General features: G+C 47.5%; 1 protein-coding gene across 8 annotated transcripts in view; it reads right to left on the reverse strand.

The window, feature by feature from the left end:
- PAFAH2 (platelet activating factor acetylhydrolase 2) overlaps window positions 1-19,609 on the reverse strand; it is a 66,691-nt gene that overhangs the window by 35,588 nt on the left and 11,494 nt on the right. For 6 of the 8 annotated variants that reach the window (XM_045476139.1, XM_045476138.1, XM_045476144.1 and 3 more), the window contains 6 exons: window positions 15,889-15,957; window positions 15,106-15,247; window positions 14,010-14,123; window positions 9,670-9,761; window positions 7,658-7,828; window positions 5,781-5,935 (listed from right to left, as the gene is read on the reverse strand). In XM_045476139.1, the coding sequence (XP_045332095.1) occupies window positions 5,781-5,935; window positions 7,658-7,828; window positions 9,670-9,761; window positions 14,010-14,123; window positions 15,106-15,247; window positions 15,889-15,957 (743 nt within the window). The remainder of the gene's footprint in view (window positions 1-5,780; window positions 5,936-7,657; window positions 7,829-9,669; window positions 9,762-14,009; window positions 14,124-15,105; window positions 15,248-15,888; window positions 15,958-19,609) is intronic. The other 2 variants (XM_045476146.1, XM_045476143.1) reach the window with 1 other exon arrangement.

The raw sequence follows: 19,609 nt of genomic DNA on the forward strand, positions 1-19,609 counted from the left end.
CTTAAATAAGTAAACTTAAAATTTTTTAAATTAAATTAAAAATAAAAAGGGTGGTCAAGGTGGGCCTCACTGAGGTGAGATTTGCACAAAGACTTAAAGGAGGTGGGAAGAAGCCACGAGATTATACAGGAACAGTGTTCCATTCCAGGCAGAGGGAACGGCAGTGCACAGGCCCTGAAGTGGGTGAGTGCCTGGAGTGCGGGAGGCTTATGCAGCACCACGGAAGGAGGCCTGGGGAAGAGCAGCAGAGAGGGGGTCAGGAGGGACCAGAGGGCCACATCACATGGGCCCAGCAGGATGCTGGATGTTGGCTTTTGACCCTCAGAGAAATGGGGAGCCATTGGAGGATTCTGAACAGGGGTATGAAAGATCTGACTTCCTTTCTATCAGGATCACTCTGGCTGTTCGATTAAGACCGTGTGGGGAGGACGGGTGGCAGTAGGGAGGCCACTCAGGAAACTCTCACAGGGATTTCAGTGAGAGACGACTTGGACAGGATGGCGGTCGTGGGGGTGAGGACAAGTGATGAGATTCCACATGTAATTTGAAGGCAGAGCCAAGGGGATTCTTGAAAGATTGGAAAGGGGGATGTGAGAGCAGAGACAAGAGGGAGGACTACAGCTTGAGTAACTCAAAGGGCAAGACCGCAGCCGAAATCAGGTTTGGCTGGCGAGAGAGTAGAAACGTTGAGTGGTGGGTTTAGACAAATGGCGACATTCATGGAAGACATTAAACTGGCGACAGAAAGGTGGGACTTGCCAGCATGGAGATGGCGCTTAAAGCTGCAAGACTGGATGACATCAGGGGACACAAGTAGAGAAGAGGTCCAAGCCCTGAGCCCTGGAAGCAGCAAAGTAGACCGAAGAGGAACAGACGTCGAGGCAGGGGAAAAACCCCACCATGGGGTGTCCTGGCAGCAAACTCCAGGGTCCACAGAGGTGGGCGTCCCCGACTCTGTCAGAAGCTGCTGAGCATGCCAGGGGACGAGGAATGGAGTTCACCACCGGATGGGAGGCTGTGAGGGTCACTGGCCACACTGACAAAAGCAGTTTTCATGGGGAACTGGGATGCAAAAGCCTGACTGGAATGGGTTCAAGAGAGAATGTGAGGGGCGCCTGGGTGGCTCAGTCGGTTGAGCGGCCGACTTCGGCTCAGGTCATGATCTCACGGTTCGTGGGTTCGAGCCCCACGTCGGGCTCTGTGCTGACAGCTCGGGCCCTGCAGCCTGCTTTGGATTCTGTGTCTCCCCCTCTCCTTGCCCCTCCCCCATTCTCTCTCTCTCTCTCAAAATAAATAAGCAAAAAATGTTTTAAACTAAATAAATACATAAAAAAGAGAGAATGCGAACACAAGAACCAGAGAAAGCGAGTTTTGCTGTTAGGAGGAACAGGGAAAAGGGGTGAAAAGAGGGGAGAAAATGGGGTCAAAAGAGAGATCTTTAATTTAAAAAAAAAAATTTTTTTAGTTTTTAAAGAGAAAGAGAGCACAAGTGGGGCAGAGGGAGAGAGAGGGGAGAAGAGAGAGAGAATCTTAAGCAGGCTCCATGCTCAGGGCAAAGCCTGACGCAGGGCTCGATCCCATGACCCTAGGATCATGACCTGAGGTGAAATCAAGACTCGCAGCTCAACCGACTGAGCCACCCAGGCACCTCCCAGAGAGGTATCTTTAAAGAGAAATTTCAGGGTGAAATGAAGCAAGAGAGGGAAAAACTGATGATGGAAGATAAAGAGGAACAAACTGCCGGCATATGGAAAAGGAGGGAATCTGGTACGTGAGTGGAGGGGTGGCCTTAGACAACTGACTGGGAATCTCTAGGAACCGGCTGCAGAGCTGAGTATAGGCATGAAGGTGGGTAGACGAGGTGCTGGGATTTCGAGGAAGTCCTGACTACTTCCATTTTCTCAGTGAGGTGGGAGGCGAAGTTAATCAGCTGAGAGACAGGGTAGGGGAGGGTGTCAGAGGTTCGCAAAGGAGAAGATGTGAAATAGTCTTCTGGGAGAGCGGTAGAGAGGGGCACTAGGTGGAGACAGAAGCTACCTGTAGTTCATTGGAAAGAAGCACCAATCTTCCTAAAAGTTTATTTATTATTATTTTTAAAATTTTCTTTAATGTTTATTTTTGAGAAACAGAGCGAGCATGAGCAGGGGAGGGACAGAGACGGAGGGAGACACAGAACCCGAAGCAGGCTCCAGGCTCCAAGCTATCAGCACAGAGCCCGACGCGGGGCTCGAACTCACAAACCGTGAGACCATGACCTGAGCCGAAGTCGGACGCTTAACCGACTGAGCCGCCCAGGCGCCCCAAGTTTATTTATTTATCTTGTGCACGCGCGCGCGCACGCGAGCGAGCGAGCGGGAGGGAGGGAGAGAATCCCAAGCAGGCTCCACACTGTCAGCGTGAGATCATGACCCAAGCCGAAATCGGGAGTCAGACGTTTAAATGACTGAGCCACCCAGGTGCCCCAGAAGCACCAATCTTTTTAATAAAGAGAAAGAATATCCCCGGATCAGTGGCATATGCCCTCCCAGAGGTATTCTGTAGGAGCCAGAAGAGGGTCAGCTCACTACAACTCAGCTTAGTTTCCCGTGTGCCAATGTATTGTGTGGCCACCAAAATGCTTTTCTCCCGCTGCAAAGCTAATTGTTCCAAGTGAGAGCCTTTGTGTTTTCGGACCCTGTGTCATCTCTTCTCGTCTGCTTAAGCCAGAGCTTCAGACAGGCCCATCGCCCGTCCTCCATGATGCAGCCAGCTCGCACACACAAGTCTGATCATGACAGTCCCCTGCCAGGGGAATAAAATCCACTCTCATTTCAGCAAGTACATGGCTTCTCCTCTGGCTTCTGCCCACTTCTCTGCCTGTATGTTCCACCAACTCACTATCCTGAGCGCCAGATACTTTTTTTTTTTTTAATGTTTATTTTTGAGAGAGAGAGAAACAGAGTGTGAGCGGGGGGAGGGGCAGAGAAAGAGGGAGACACAGAATCCGAAGCAGGCTCCAGGCTCCGAGCTGTCAGCACACAGCCTGACGTGGGGATCGAACTCACAAGCCGTGAGATCACGACCCAGGCCAAAGTCGGACACTCAACCGACTGAGCCACCCAGGTGCCCCCGAGAGCCAGACACTCTAAACACAGTTTCTCAAAACTGACCATACAAGCGTCTGCGCCTTCTGTTTAGAAGATCCTTGCCCCTTTCTTGCCTGGAGAATTGTACTCATCGGTTAAGATTAAAGACAAGCAGGGGTGCTTGGGTGGCTCCGTCAGTTAAGCCTCTGACTCCGGCTCAGGTCATGATCTTGTGGTTTGTGACTTTGAGCCCCGTATCAGGCTCTGTGCTGATAGCTCGGACCCCGCAGCCTGCTTCAGATTCCGTGTCTCCCTCTCTCTCTGCCCTTCCCCCACCCGTGCTCTGTGTGTGTGTGTGTCTCTGTCTCAAAAACAAGTAAGAACATTTTTAAAAATTAAAAAAAAAGATTCAAGACAAGCATCACTTTGTCTGGGGAGCCTCCTTCCTCGGCTGTCTGTTCCCTTCCATCAGCCAGGCGCCTGCCCTCTGCATCTCCTCAAGACTGAGCACATATATCGTGGTCATCAGTCACTGGCAGAACAGTGCATCAACTAAGTACGTGGGCTTGGGAATCAGACAAGTTAGGCTGCATTCTGGCCTTGCCACTCAATAACCAGATAACCTTGGACAAATTAAATTTTCTAAGCTTCCTATCTTCATCTATAAAATGGAGTTAATAATAAAAGTACCTGCCGGAGAGGGTCATCTTCAGGATTATACCTCATACTGAATCTATAGTACTCAGTGGAAAGCCTGGCATAATGCAAATCCTCAGTAATCTCCCTTCAGTGTAAGGCTTGCCTCCCTTCCGTCTCCTCTTCTGGTGGTCTCCGTAATAAGTACCTTAGCTCAACAGACATTGGTATTAAAGGCGGAAATACCAATCACGCCATGGTAGGCTCCCCTGTCATATTTAGCTCTTACCTAATGACATGGTGCCAGTAGGAAATGGGGAAAGTGGACTGAGGACCATGTACTCAGTCTCCATTAAAGTCGAGACTCATGGACCCATTCTTCTCCTACGAGGTGACAGGTGGTGCTCCAAGGTCTCTATTAACCCTGGAAGTCTCTAAACCCAGGCAGGCATAATGGCTCACACAATGAGCAAGAGAAAATGAACAGGCATAAATTTTGAAATGCAAACGGAGGTTCAAAAAGTCAATAAACTCATAATAGAACAGATGTGTTTTAAAAGCAAACTCAATCCAAGCCGAATTTGTTAGGCAACGGTTGGAATTGTGAACGCACTCAGGCCACGCAACTAGAAGTCTAGTGTCCAGAGCACAGAGGTGACGGTGCTGCTGTACCGCAACCAGCTGCTCAAGTCGGGGCACCACCCAGGTGTGGTGACAAACAGTGCATCCGAAGGGGATAATAATGGCCACACGGGGAGCTGCACAGGGAACAGGCGCAGGTACCGGGGACATTTAGCTTACTGACCGGGAAACTCAGAGAGGACACCATAGGGGACTTAAAGTATCTGAAGACCTGCCATGTGCAAGGGGCCGGGGGCCCCTCTGGGTAGCCCTTGAGGGGATGATCAGGGCAAGTGGGAGGAGTCACAAAGTAGGACATTTTGGTCTTCGGCTGGGGTGAGGCGGAACCTTGGAAACCCAGGCCAGCCTGACCCCCTTCTGAAGGACACTGTGCTAGCACAACAGTTGGTGGATCAGAGAGGGACATCTGATCCAGAGAGCTCTGGGCCTAAGCTGGACAGTGGCCTACGATATGTTGCTAGGTAAAGATGAGCTGGTAGAATCAAGCTGTCTCTCTTGGGAATCTGGTCTGGGAAATGCGGGGAAACATGGCAGCGAGCAGCGGGAGCCAAAGATGGGAGGAGGCCGCATCTTTGCGGCCATGAGTGGTTCGAGCTGACTGGAGCTATGAGGGACCAGCAACTGAACAAGCAGAGGCTATTGGCAAGAGAAAAACTAGAGTAGAATATAAGAAAAATACAGACTGGAGCCAAGAGAAAGAGAGAGGTCATGAGAGGAAATGAGGCTAAGCCCATGAGAGAGATGAGAGAGAGAGAGGCCAGTCCTACTTGGGTTCCTGTAACTTTTTGCTTCCCACCTGGCTGGGTGTACTCTCATCAATAAACTCCCCTTTTCTTCTTGAGGTAACTGAGTCAATATCTAGTCCTTGTAACCAAAACAAGCCTAACTAGAGTATCAGTCTTAAAATGGAGAGGCGGAGAGGGCTGACCCTCAGAGAAGCACTCTCCACATGGCAGGGAAGGGGCCATCTCCTCTGGGTGGGAGGATGGACCGATGACCTCTACAGGCCTTGCCATTTAGCTGGTCTGTGATATATGACACTGGTCATAGGCCTTCCGTGCTTTGTTTTGTTTAAAGCACTTCCACGAATTTAGCCCATTTATCATTATAACCTCCACGATCCACATGAGGTGAGTGATAATGAGTTAGGACCCAAGTAATGGAGTAGAGAGAGGTGAATGTTCGATTTACAGTGAGGAAACCAAGGCTCAGGAGTTCAATGATGAGGCCAAGTTCATTCAGGTAGTAAGAGACAGAGTCAGGGTCTCCGAACTTTCAGCTAAGTGTTCTTTCTGTAATTCTACATAACCCTCTCCTTCGCTCAGGTTTTCCTTGTGCCATAAATCGTCCTGATCTGGGACATGTCGGTATAGACCACTGCGCAGGGAAATCTAAGGGACCCCATGGCTTCCCCATAAACCCCAGTTCTCTCCTTACCAAGGTGCTTCTGCAGGAAGGCCAACATGGCCCTCACCATAATCTCTTGACCTTCATAGGGGTCCAAGCTCCCACGGGTTTGAGTGGAGAAGAATTTACCAATCCAGTTACCAGCCACAAAGGCAAAGTCAGTTTGACTCCGATGAACAGAACCACTAGAGGAAAAGAGGAACAAGGAACCGGTATGGGTCTGGAGGCTAAGGCATAACTAGTATTTGTTAAGCATTCACCATGTGCGAGCTGTTTTATGTGCATTATCTCAATTTTCACAAGAGTCTCGTACGAGAAGCATTTCCCCTTTGACGGAATCCGAGGAAAGGAACTGCCTGAGGTCACACAGCTAGCAAGGGACAGGGTTAGGATTTGAACACAGGGGTGCCTGGCTTCAAAGCTGCCTCGGCCCCTAGAACACAACATCTGACAGTGCAGGGAAGGGTGGAGTTAGCTGGAGCGGGCAGGCGCAGGGGTGAGGAAGCGAGGTCTGCCACACCGGCCATTCCTATGTCATTACAAACCACCACACCATGGCTTTCACGTGACTCCTGAACATTCACAAAACATGTCAGCTCCTCTTTCTTCAGAAATGTACCACAAAGTAAACAGGAAAAGGAATCCCCTGTCTTTATTTAAGTAATCAGACAAGTGAGGACAAATGCTTATAAAAGAGGGTTTCTGGATTAGAATTTAAGTTCTTTGATATCAAATACATTTAATTCGAAGGTGAAAAGTTCTCGGTAGGTTCATTTTGGGCTATTGCTCCCAACTCAATTTCCTAATCAATTCAATGAGGGAAGAAAACCTAAATGCCAAACTTTGGTTGGTATCATGCAGAAAAGCTGACTTAAAAAAAAAAATGTGTTACTTAAGGCACACGAAAAAGTGTAACGAATAAACATAATGGATACCCAGCACTCGGTTTAAGAAGAGATACACTGCCAAAAGTTAAATCATCCCCTTCCCGACTGCTCTCACCTCCCTTCCCACCATTACCCTCAATCTGACTGGCTTGGGGAAACTGTCACGCTGCCATGAGATCAACAGCCAAAGGGAGGGCTGGCCCTCGGGGAGACAGCCCCGCCAAGATGAGCCAGGGTGGCAGACTCCTAGCATTCCAGCGCTTCGGACTTAGCGTTTCAACTACCTGAGTGATTCCAAAGGCCCGTGACACGTAGTTACTTGTCGTCTTGCCAAGACAGAACGTGGGATCCTTGACGCCTGCGCTATTAGGCTCTGTCAGGCTTGAGTGCAGGGTGGAAGCAAGTCAGAGATCTGTCAGTGAGCCTTCAGCCCTGCACCTGAACTGTGTGCCACTTACGAGCTACGGTACGTATGTGAAAGTCACTCAAAAAATTTTCTTTCTGTGAAAAATGGCCCCTGAAAGAAAACCATCTGATAGTGCTAGCAATGGAAGTGAAGAGTATGGTTTCTCCTGGGCAGAAGATAGATGGTTTACGGAAGGTATCCGAATTTAGGTATTCAAGGTCTCCTGAGGCCTATCTCCTGAACGTCAAAGGGCTACTACGTTTAGTCTTCAAAAGACTCGGTAAAATTCCCAAATGAGGTTCGAGATCTCTGGAGTCCACCCCGACCCACACTTTTCCTCTCCAGGGAAAGAGTTGCTTTCTGTTCCAGAAAGCAACAGGTAAATCCTGTCATCAAGTCATATAAACTAATAAAGGAATTGCTGTAGATAGAGCTAAGTGGAAAGGGACAGATAGGAAATCCTAAAGGAATGAATAAGGCTTTGCACTTCAGGAAGTACCCAGGTGCTGTATTGATGGGTAGAACTTACGGATAACGTAGAAGAAACTAAGAGAGCCACAGCTAGGTAGCAAATGGCGAGGACACTGGGGATCATGACCCTGGGGCTTACTCACAGGACAGTTATGATCCTGGATTGCTCGTGCTGAGCACATATCTTCTTCATCAAGTTGATACTCTCCACTGTCTGGAATTTCTCAGCATTGATAAAGAACACAGGGCCTCGGGCCTTGGGGTAAAAGTCATGTTCCAGAGGAAACATCCAAGCATCCAGAGCCACAGCACACCTGTCATGGAACCAGACATTTGGAATAGCCATGCGGAAACCCAGGTAAGAGTAGTTAGGGTAGAGGGGGAAGGGGCAGGGTTCTTCCCTTCAGGGGGACAAAAGCTCAGAAAGCCAGGAAGGGGGTACCAGGGCCCAGACACTTCAGTTGGGATCTTGGGTAGAGATCAGTTTTACCTGTCACCAAAGACTCTTCTAGATTTTAAACTCACTGAGAGCAAGGGTCAGACCTTCTCCTGGATCTACTCAGGTTGTTGACCTGGGTTACTCAGAAGGTACTTCATTCGGGGCGCCTGGGTGGCGCAGTCGGTTAAGCGTCCGACTTCAGCCAGGTCACGATCTCGTGGTCCGTGAGTTCAAGCCCCGCGTCGGGCTCTGGGCTGATGGCTCAGAGCCTGGAGCCTGTTTCCGATTCTGTGTCTCCCTCTCTCTCTGCCCCTCCCCCGTTCATGCTCTGTCTCTCTCTGTCCCAAAAATAAATAAAAACGTTGAAAAAAAAAATTAAAAAAAAAAAAAAAGAAGGTACTTCATTCATTCAACATTCACTGAGTACCTACTATGTGCTTAGCTCTGTGCTGTGGATACAGAGATAAATGACACAGTTCTTGCTCTCATGGAGCTCCCAGTCTAGAAAGGGAGACAGAACAGACAAGGTAACGAAATGCAGCTCAGTGCCCTGACGGCACAAGGAGCTATGTGAGCCCACAGCATGTACGGCATGGGAGGTCAGGAAAAGGTTCCTCGATGCCACAACTCAAAGACATGGCCAGTGTGGCAAGCAGTAATCTGTCACCTGGGGCAAAACTAAGGCCCCAAGATTAGCACCCCACCGCCAAAGTTCCTCCGGTCTTCTCCATATCAAGGAAGGACATTCATCTCCCACTCAGATGATGTATACAAAAATGAAAAACCTGACTCCTCTTTCCTTCACCTCATACATCACCAAGTCCTGAAAATTCTAAAATAGAATATCCTGACTCAATTCACATCTCTCCATCCTGCCACCTCTGTCCTAATGAAAACCCACCACCTCTGACCTTGACTCTGAAATAGCTTTCCTCTAACTAGCCTCCTGGTTTTCAGTCTTGTCCTGCTACAGTCCATTCTTCACACAGTAGCCAGAGGGATCTTTACAAGTGCAAATAAGACTTTTCTCGGGGCGGGGTTGAGGGGGGTGGTGCTGGCTCAGCAGGAAGAGCATGTGACTCTTGATCTTGGGGTCATGAGTTTGAGCCCATGTGGAGTGTAGCAATTAGTTTAATACATAAATAAATAATAAAATGAAATAATAAGTAAATAAATAAATAAAGATTTTTTTTCTTCTTAAAATCCTTCAACGGTTTCCCATCATACCTGGAATAAAATCGAACACCCTCACTGTGGCCAAAAGGCCCTGTGATCTAGCCCCTGTTTATCTCTCTGATCACATCTTGAGCCACTTCCCCTCACTCACTGTGCCTCCCCCACACTGACACAGCAAGCTTCTTTCTACCTCAGGGCCTTTGCATTAGCTGTTCCCTCTTCCTAGAATGATCCCCTAGACCTTTATATGGTTAGTTTCTTTGTTAAGTCTTGGTTTATGTCACTTTCTCCAAAAAACCTCCAATTACTCTGGCATATCGGCCTCTTATTTGCTTCACTACACTTGGGGACTGGGGATTTGACTGTTTATTAGTCCATCTCCTCCCACAATAACATAAGTCCATGAAATCTGAGACCCTGTTTTCTTGTTCGCCACTGAACCCTCAGCTCCCAAAACAGTGCCTAGTATATAACTCTTGTGTGACAAACACACGCTGAATGAATACTGTGTGCTCACAGAAGCATCGCTGGGAAACTCACCGAAACTGGGTCTCCTTGGCCAAAGCCAGTATCGCCGTGGCCCCACCAAATGAATGTCCCATCACAGCCACGCGGCTCATGTTGATGCTGCCCTGAGGAAAGCAGAGAACTGAGCCAAATCAGAAACGCGGGGTTGCTTTTCCGGGAATTCTTCAGAGGCAAGAGGCAAAGAGTGAGAGTGATGTGGAGGCACAGTACAGTGGGTGAGCTCCCACCTGCACGTTAAGAACCTCTTGCTCAGCGGAGAGCAGCCAGTCAGGCAATCCCCAGGCTGAACAGCTTTCTGTAGTCAGGAATTCTGAAAACTATGTTTTCCACCTTTGTTTTTGTAATCATACTGCCTGTAACACCCGGACCAGAGGAGACATTCAAATATATACCAACAGGGGCGCCTGGGTGGCTCAGTCAGTTAAGCATCCAACCTCAGCTCAGGTCATGATCTCGTGGTTTGTGAGTTCGAGTGCCATGTCAGGCTCTGTGCTGACAGCTCAGAGCCTGGAGCCTGCTTCGGATTCTGTGTCTCCCTCTCTCTCTGCCCCTTCCCTGCTCACGCTCTGTCTCTCACTCTCTCTCAAAAATAAACATTAAAAAAAAATATATATATACACACACACACACACACACACACACACACACACACACACGCATAAATGAATGGGCATAAATGATGTGATTCCACGCTGACCCATCAGTGTAAGAGCACGTTAAGAACAAGAACTGTCTCTGGCCTGTAGACCCCTGCCTTACAGCCAGTCCAACAGGCTGACACGTGCACCAAGCCGAGGACAGAACAGAAAGCTCCTGCCACCTGTCATTTTCCTCTGAAGTGAGGCGTGCTCATCCAGAAACAGACTCAGGTTCTCCTTCCTCTGGGCATCTGTCCTGACGTTTCTCTAGCAGTGAGTCTGGTTGCTCGAACATGCTCCGCAAGTATCTATTTCTGGTTGTCCACAGAAGCCTGCAGGGCTTGGTTATATAAAAAGCCACTGCAGCTGCCTGCTAAGGGGCTCGGAAAATCTCTCTAGCCTTTGCTGTCCAGCCTCTGCCCAGCTCCCATGCTCTCCCCTGCTCTCCCCAATTTCTAACCCAAGGCTCTGTATCCAAATTCTCCCCCCTTGCTCAGTACCTTCCGACCAACAACTTGGCTGGTGGCCACTTCAGCTTTTTTTAATAGGTTAATATATTTATAAATCCCTAAAATCAGGAGTATATAGCAAAGTCACCCGCGTACCACGTTCCCTTTTCCCACAGCTGCCCAACACCTATCCCTACACGGGTAAGTCTCTTCAGTGTCTTTGCAGAGCTTACTTACATGCATACAGGTAAATGTGACTCTATACTTCCCCCCCCTTTTTATACAAGTGGCATTGTGTCTTACCTTTGTACATAATAATATTAGTACATAAAGACCTTCCTTATCCTTTTTACAACTACAATGGGTTTCACCATGGCATAGACAGTTGGCTGATCCCCAAATCTGTCTTCTTCCTGGACAGACAGCTAGACTCTATTGCCCAGCAGTTGGATGTGGCCTTGGGACCAAGTTCTAGCCGACGGAATGAGCACGAAAGCGATATCTCCACTTCCAAGCTTGGCCCATAAAAAGTGTTTCATACAAACCTCTACACCCTTTCCAATTCCTGAACTACTGCACACAGTGGAGTTGGGTTTCACAAGTGGAAGAGGGTAGAGCTATGAGCTGAAAGGAGCCTGGATCCCTGAGATAGCTCGTGCACAGGAGCACCCATTTTTGACTTTACGTGGGAGAGAATTAAATTTCCATTGTGTTAAGCTGCTGAGATTTGGGACTTACAAGTTACGGCAATTAACATTCCCAAAACTAATACATCCATTGTTCCATAATCTATTAAACCACTTCCCTTACTGGAGAACACTTAGGATACTATCAAGCTTTCGCTATTACAAACAACAGTGGAATGATTAACCTTGTACGTACATCATGTTGCATGGGTACAAGTATCTATAGAATAAATTCCAAGAAGTGGACGCTGCTGGGTCAAATAATATGTGCATTTGTGCTTTTGATAAGTATCGCCAAACTCTCCTGCATGGGGCAATCTGTAGTCTCTACTTCCCCACAGTTTGGCCAAGAGTGAGTAATCAATTTTCAGATCGTAATCTGATAGACGAAAACGTTCTTAGCTTTTCTCATTCTGTATTTCTCTAAAATACAACGATCGAACTAAACTCCAGCCTGCCTAATGTTGGTCTTAGGAGCCTAAGACCAACATTAGGCAGGCTGGAGTTTAGTTCGATTGTTGTATTTTTGCACAGGCGTGCAGCCCTGCACTTCAGTGCCCAGGACCCTGCTTGTCTAGTGGGGGTTGATGACATACATCAAATAGTTGGTAAAGCGCTTCATATCTCTGCCTTGCCAACGCATCCAGGCAGATACTCTGCCCTGGAAGATGCTACTAGAGCCTTTACGAGGTATTTTCTTTTCATTTATTTTTATTATACAGAGAGCCAGAGTGGTGGGGGGGAGAGGGGTGGGGGAGGGGAGAGACAGAAAGAGAGAGAGAGACTCTCATGCAGGGCTCTATGCTCAGTGCAGAGCCCGAGGTGGGGCTCAATCCCATGACCTTGGGATCACGACCTGAGCTGAAATCGAGTCGAATGTTCAACTGACCGAGCCACCCAGGTGCCCCTAAAAGGTACTTTGTAGTAAGGTTTTGGGGCACACAGCACAGGCTTTGGGATCCAAAAGCCCCAGTTTGAAGCCTGAGCCTACCACTTACTTAGCTGTGTCACCTTGGGTAGATAGTCTCTTTGATCTTTGGTTTCGTTCTATGCAAAGAGATAATACTTCCCGCGTAAGTTTGTGCGAAGGGCTCTCATCGCGGTAAGTACTCATAGGCAGTAATTGTTATTTTTTTATATATATACATACACCATTCTCACTTATGCAATGGAATATTACACAGCTACTAAAAATCATGCCCTAGAAAATATTCACTGGCATAAGACAACATTCAGACTATTTTGCTAAGTGAAAAAAAAAAAAGGCCATACAAAAGCTTGTATTAAATGATAACATTATTGCTTTTAAAAATGTATACGTATATGTTATGCATTCAAAAAGAACTAGAAAGCCTGGGGCACCTGGGTGGCTCAGTGAGTTGAGTGTCCGACTCTTGATTTCAGCTCAGGTCATGATCCTAGGATTGTGAGATGGAGACTGTGCTGAGCACCAGCCTGCTTAAGATTCTACCTCTGCCCCTCCCCCTGCTTGCAGGCTTCCTCTCTCTCAAAATAAATAAGTAAATAAATAGATAAATAAAAGAACTGGAAGGACAGACATCAAAATGTAGAAAAACTATTTTTTTCTTCATGCTTTTGTGTGATTTCTTGGTGGTCTAAATAGAGCCTGAGCTATTTTTGAAATCAGGTGGGAAAGATAGGGGGGTTGGGAATGTATCTTCATAGGCTGCAAATTCCATAGCCAAGACAGTTTCTATCCTCCTGGGAGGATTTCTGAGATCCCCTTGAGGGAAGGAATTAGCCTGCTGTGGACGCAGGTTGTTTGTGGCTCGACAGCCCTTCCTCTGGGGACCGAAACATTTCTTCCTTATCCGTGTGGCCCTGTAGGGCTGCCAGTCCTGGTGCTCAGGTTCCCCTGACCCAGAAGTGGGGGTAGAACCGAGGCAGGCCAACCTATCTGCCCCACTTAACAACTGTCCTTCTGGTACAGTGATAGATCTAGAAGGGACAAGTAACCTAAGCAGGGCCACGGCCTTCCCAGAATAGTGGAGGCAACAGAATCTCTCTTCCTGTTAAATCTGGAGCTGAATTGAAAAAACGCTTGGGGTGGGGCGCCTGGGTGGCTCAGTAGGTTAAGCATCTGATTTCGGCTCAGGTCATGATCTCGTGGTTCGTGAGTTTGAGCCCCGTGTCAGACTTTCTACTGTCAGCGCAGGGCCTGCTTCGGATCCTCTGTCCTCCTCTCTCTCTGCCCCTTCCTTGCTTGTGCTTTCTCTGTCTCAAAATAAATAAGCAAACTTAAAAAAAAACACAGGTTCAGGCTGCCAGCAACATCTTTCTTGTCTAATGGGGGGGGTGTGCAGTGAGAATGGAGCTCACATACACAGAGTGGAACTGAGCCAGGAGAAGGTAGAGAGAGTGCCGGGGCTTTGATGACAATGTCTGAGACCCTGGATCTAGCTACACTGGCCTGAAGCCTGTCTGCCTTGGATCTTCCCACTCACTTGAGTCAATAAATTCTCTTTCGGTTTAAGCTAATGAGTTAGGTTTCTGTTATTTGTAACCAAAAAAGTCCTGATGAATATGTGTGCTCAGGGTCATACCGATGGCTGCCATACCTTCAAAGTCATCAGATCCAACCCGCCAGGCAAGATGTTGAGGACGATCTGCCCAGCAGTGACCTCCTGCAGGATCTTCAACACCCGTGCACACTCACTTACCCTCTGATGCACCTGCAACACAGACAGTCCTGGTGGGAGCTGGAACGCCGCACAATCATCCAGCAAGGATCTCACTCTCCGACAGAGCCAAGGAAGAATGCAGGGATAGCTTGCCCACCCACATGTCAGCAAGCACTGTGGGTTCCACATCCTGAGAAAGGCTCAGCAACCTCCTAGCAGCTCACATAAGCGCCACCTAACAGTTCACTGCAGTCAGCACTGCCATACAAACTCTCTACCCACCTCCCCACAGGGGTGTCAAGAGGACCGAATAAGACAACACATATGAAAGCACCTTGAACACAAAAGGAGCAAGAGTGTTTTTGAATCAACCTAGTACTGGATTCTACTTGCCTATTAACAACATACATCTATTGCTTTTGTCTGTCTAGCACTTATCTGCTCCTACTTTGCCGGCTAACCCTGACCTTTGAGGACTGTACTCCCCTCAAACCTGTCAATGTACTTCTGATGGGAATTTCCCATTTGGGTATCTCTCCCCAGTCTAGGAGCCTCCCTCCAGGGTTTTTCATTTTCAACCTGCAGCTTGAGGCAGGTATGACGACTGGGAGACAACCCCCAAAGAGCCTAATTCTCTCAGATGGGGAGCTGAAACATACGCAAGCTCAGACTGTCACGAGCTATGGTTCTAACCTCACAAGGTAAGCCAGTTTGCAGACAAGACCAACCAGCAGAGCAGAGATGAGAAAGAAAGAAAGGTCTTGACCGTATTTGTCTGGCTCCCGTGGTCCTGCCCCACTTACAACTGCCTGGATAAGCCAATCAAGTCTCCATTTGGCCTAACGAGATTAAATGGACTTTCTGTCACCTGCAATTGTAAAAGTCTTGATTAATACCCCATTTCTCTGATGTGGCAAGCTCAGACCCACTATGGCTGAGATTTCAGGACAGAAGGTTAGTGAAAAGTCTTCTTAGTGACTATAGTAGGAGGAAGACAGGTAAACTCTCCCTTCCCCAACTGGCACAAGCCTACCTGGTAATTTCGGACATGGAATTCCTTCTCCCCTTCTTCAATCTGACGGTGAGGGATCCATTCCTCTTCCAGCAACTCATTAGTGAGCTGGTTCTCCTCTGGGGCCTGCTTGCAGAAACAGGTGGTCGCAGCTGACCCGTCCCTGAAATACACACGCCACCAGAGACACCAAGAAGACACTCTTCAGCTTATTTCTCCCCTTTACCAAATCCTCCATTTCTGCCAAGATACCCTGGATCATCCTTTGGCCAGGAGGGAAAAAAGATCTGGGGGCATACACAGGAGAGGAGAAAAACCCTGAAATTGAAGACTGATAGGTTTGAACCCCAATTTAGCAGTGTCACCTTCAGCAAGTGAACCTCTGAACCGTGGTTTCCTCACCTTTAAAATGAGTATAAGGGCGCCTGGGGGGCTCAGTCGGTTAAGTGACCGACTCCAGCTCAAGTCATGATCTCCCAGTTCGTGGGCTCATGCCCCGCATCGGGCTCGGTGCTGACAGCCCAGAGCCTGGAGCCTGCTTTGGATTCTGTGTCTTCCTCTCTCTCTGCCCCTTCCCCATGAGCACACGCGCGCTCGCGCTCTCTCTCTCTCTCTCTCCCTCCCTCTCAAAAATAAATGAAACAATAAAACATTAAAAGAAAATTTTTTTAAATGAGTATAATACCTGCTTTGCGTGGTTGTTGTGAAGACTAAAAATACCATCTCAATATGGGTCTAGCCTATATCCTAGCCCAAGGCAGGCATCCAATCTATTATACTTCGTTATGACTACCGTCCCCTCACCTGTGTTCTGGAACAGCCACCACAAAGCCATGGGAGGCCAGCTCCATGCAGAAGGCTGAATACAGTGTCCTAGAGACGCAGGAAGGAAGAAAGAGAGAAGTGGTCAAAAGAATTGCCCACCTGCAGCCCCCAATCCAACCATACTTGGCTAGTGACCATCTCAAAAGATTGAATGGGAGGAAGCTTCCTTTGGAATAGCCCTCCTCAAGGTACTTTCTCCGGCCAGCATACCACTTGTCTCCCCAAGATTCCAAGAAGCATGTGGAAATCCATCCATGACGTTTTCAACCCCATATGAACCTTGACTTATCTCCTCCAGCACCCCCCAATACAGTTTGGCTACTTTGACAATTGCATTTTTATTGTCTATATGTTGTATGTCTCCCAAATTTGTTGGTCAGATCCTCGAAGACAGACACTCTGGCTATTTCTGTAATATGCAAATCTGCCCCTGTCAGTTAGCATGTGATTTTTTTGGTCTGTCCTCCAACTTCCCAGAAAAAAAGCAATATGGCAGACACTGTTCACTGCCTACTCTAAAGACTTACTTTTCCCTCCGCCTTAGTAACAGAATCTGATTTTCAGCTCAAGATAGTTATGCCATCAATTATGACATTTCTCAGCCTCCCCTGCAGCCAGGTTTAACTGTGTGAATTAAGTTCTAGCCCAGCAATAGAAATATAATACTACCCTCATAAATAATTAAAATTCTCTAGTAGATATATATTTTAATGTGTACTTACTTATTTCTGAGAGACAGAGAGAGAGGCAGAGAGAGAGAAAGAGAAGCCCAAGTAGGCTCCGTACTGATAGTGCAGAGCCCGATGCAGGGCTCAAACTCATGAACTGTGAGATCATGACCTGAGCTGAAATCAACAGACTGATTTCAGCTCAACTGATTGAACCACCCAGGCACCCTGATATATGTTTTAAATTTTTTTTTTTCAATGTTTATTTATTTTTGGGACAGAGAGAGACAGAGCATGAACGGGGGAGGGGCAGAGAGAGAGGGAGACACAGAATCGGAAACAGGCTCCAGGCTCTGAGCCATCAGCCCATAGCCTGACGCGGGGCTCGAACTCACGGACCGCGAGATCGTGACCTGGCTGAAGTCGGACGCTTAACCGACTGCGCCACCCAGGCGCCCCCTGATATATGTTTTAAACTCAACAACAACAAAAAAAACACAAAATACCCAGGTGGAATTAATTTTAATAATATGTTATATTTAACTCAATAGAGCCAAGACATTATCATTTTGACATATAATCAAAATGTCTGAATTAGGGACACCTGGCTGGCTCAGTTGGTAGAGCATCCTACTCTTGATCTTGGGGTCATGAGTTTGAACCTTTGAGCCCCACGCTGGGTGTAGAGATTACTTTAATTTTTTTTTTTTTTTTTTTTTTAAGATTTATTCATTTTTCAGAGACAGAGTGCGAGTCGGGGAGGGGCAGAGAGAGAGGGAGACACAGAATCCCAAGCAGGCTCCGGGCTGCTCAGAGCCTGACATGGGGCTCAAACCCACAAACCGCGAGATCATGACCTGACCCAAAGTCAAATGCTTAACAGACTGAGCCACCCAGGCTCCCCGGGATTACTTTAAATAAAAAGAATGTCTGAATTAATGAAATATTCTATTAAGTTCTTTTTTTTTTTCCATATGAAGTCTTTGAAATCCAGTGTGTACCTTACACTTCACATCTCAGTTTAGACCAGCCATATTTGTAATGTTCAATAGCCACATGCAGCTAAAAGCTACTATAATGGACAGAGTAGATCTAGTCAATGGGACTAGACAGTGTGTTGTACAGAACTCTCAGGCAAGTTCTCCCTTCCTATTGCTGGGAATGTGGGTGCAACGGTAGGAGCAAAAGCAGCCACCTGAGGTCATCAGATAGCCTTAGAAATGGAAGCCACACATGGCCGAGCAAGATGATAAAAGAAGTCTCTCTGCTTAACTGTGGAAGTACCGTATCATCTCTGTCTACCTCTAGCTTTGTTTTATCTGAGCAAGAAAAAAAAAAAACTTCATATTGCTTAGGTCACTGTTATTTGGAGTTTTTCTGTTAATACAACTTGTTTGGATCCTAACTGATTCAGAAAGGTCAGGAAGGACAGACATTAAATCGACTTTCACCTTCTCTCACTTCTCCAAGGGAGGCAGTGCATTGGACGTCAGAGCCAGAGAGATTTCTGATCCTTTCCCAGTTCAAACTGTGTAACCTTGGGCAAGTCTGCCTTTCAGAGCCTGCCTGGTCATGTGTAAAATACGCATCCCGCCCCCCCAGCCACCCCCCACCTACCTCACAGGACTGTGTGGAAACCAAAGGAACAATGGCACATCATTATGTATTTGTGTGTTTATTTATTTAGAGAGCACGTGTGAGCATATGAGGGAGGAGGGGCAGGGAGGTGAGAGACAGAAACAGAGACACAGAGAGACAGAGAGAGAGAGAGGGAGAGAGAATATATCTCAAGCAGGCTCTAGGCTCAGCAGAGCCCAATGTGAGGCTCCATCTTATGACTGTGAGATCACGACCAGAGCTAAAATGGGGTCAGATGCTTAACCAACTGCACCCCAATAAACAGGTAACATTTAAATACACATACTCCTCCCTGTGATGGGAAGCCATAGGTCTGCAAGGATTTCCAATCCTGAATTTAACCACACAGGCAACAAAAGGAAACCACGTCCCTTTCCCTCCCTGCCTTTTTTCTAGGAATTTTTTTTTAATGTTTTTTTTTTTTTTTAATTTATTTTTGAGACAGAGAGAAACAGAGCATGAACGGGGGAGGGTTTGAGAGAGAGGGAGACACAGAATCTGAAGCAGGGTCCAGGCTCTGAGCTGTCAGCACAGAGCCCGACGCGGGGCTTGAACCCATGGACCATGAGATCATGACCTGAGCCGAAGTCGGATGCTTAACCGACTGAGCCACCCAGGCGCCCCTTTCTAGGAATTTTTTTAATGTTTATTTATTTTTGAGAGAGATAGAGACAGAACGTGGGTGGGGGAGGGGCAGAGAGAGAGGGAGACACAGAATCTGAAGCAGGGTCCAGGCTCTGAGTGGTCAGCACAGAGCCCAATGTGGGGCCCGAACTCACAAACCATGAGGTCATGACCTGAGCCGAAGTCAGACACTTAACTGACTGAGCCACCCAGGCGACCTTTTTCTAGGAATTTCATTCTGGTTATTGATGAGTATTTATAATTGGCTCACCCAGGTCAACTGAGGGGTGAAGTCTCAATACACATTCTTAGACCAAAAAGACCACTCTCCAAAGTCATGTGCTCACCTGCTGTCTGTATAAAATACCTGTGAGCTAATGAGGATGTTTCTTACTTTTTTCCCTGCTAGACTACAGTCTTTCTGAAGGCAAGGACTCTATCTTATTCACTACTGAATACTCAAACTCAGCACAAGCCCCGGCATATGGCAGGTACTGAATTTACTGAATAAGAAAGCAACATTGAGGGCACCTGGGTGGCTCCGTCGGTTAAACGTCCGACTTCAGCTCAGGTCATGATCTCGCAGTCCGTGCGTTCGAGCCCCACGTCGGGCTCTGTGCTGACAGCTCAGAGCCTGGAGCCTGCTTCGGATTCTGTGTCTCTCTCTCTTTCTGCCCCTCCCCCACTCATGCTCTGTCTCTCTCTGTCTCTCAAAAATAAATAAAAATGTTTTTAAAAAGTTTTGAAAAAAAAAGCAACATTGAAAACCA

Source organism: Leopardus geoffroyi, chromosome C1 (genome assembly GCF_018350155.1).
Source record: "Leopardus geoffroyi isolate Oge1 chromosome C1, O.geoffroyi_Oge1_pat1.0, whole genome shotgun sequence".
Lineage (NCBI taxonomy): Eukaryota > Metazoa > Chordata > Mammalia > Carnivora > Felidae > Leopardus > Leopardus geoffroyi.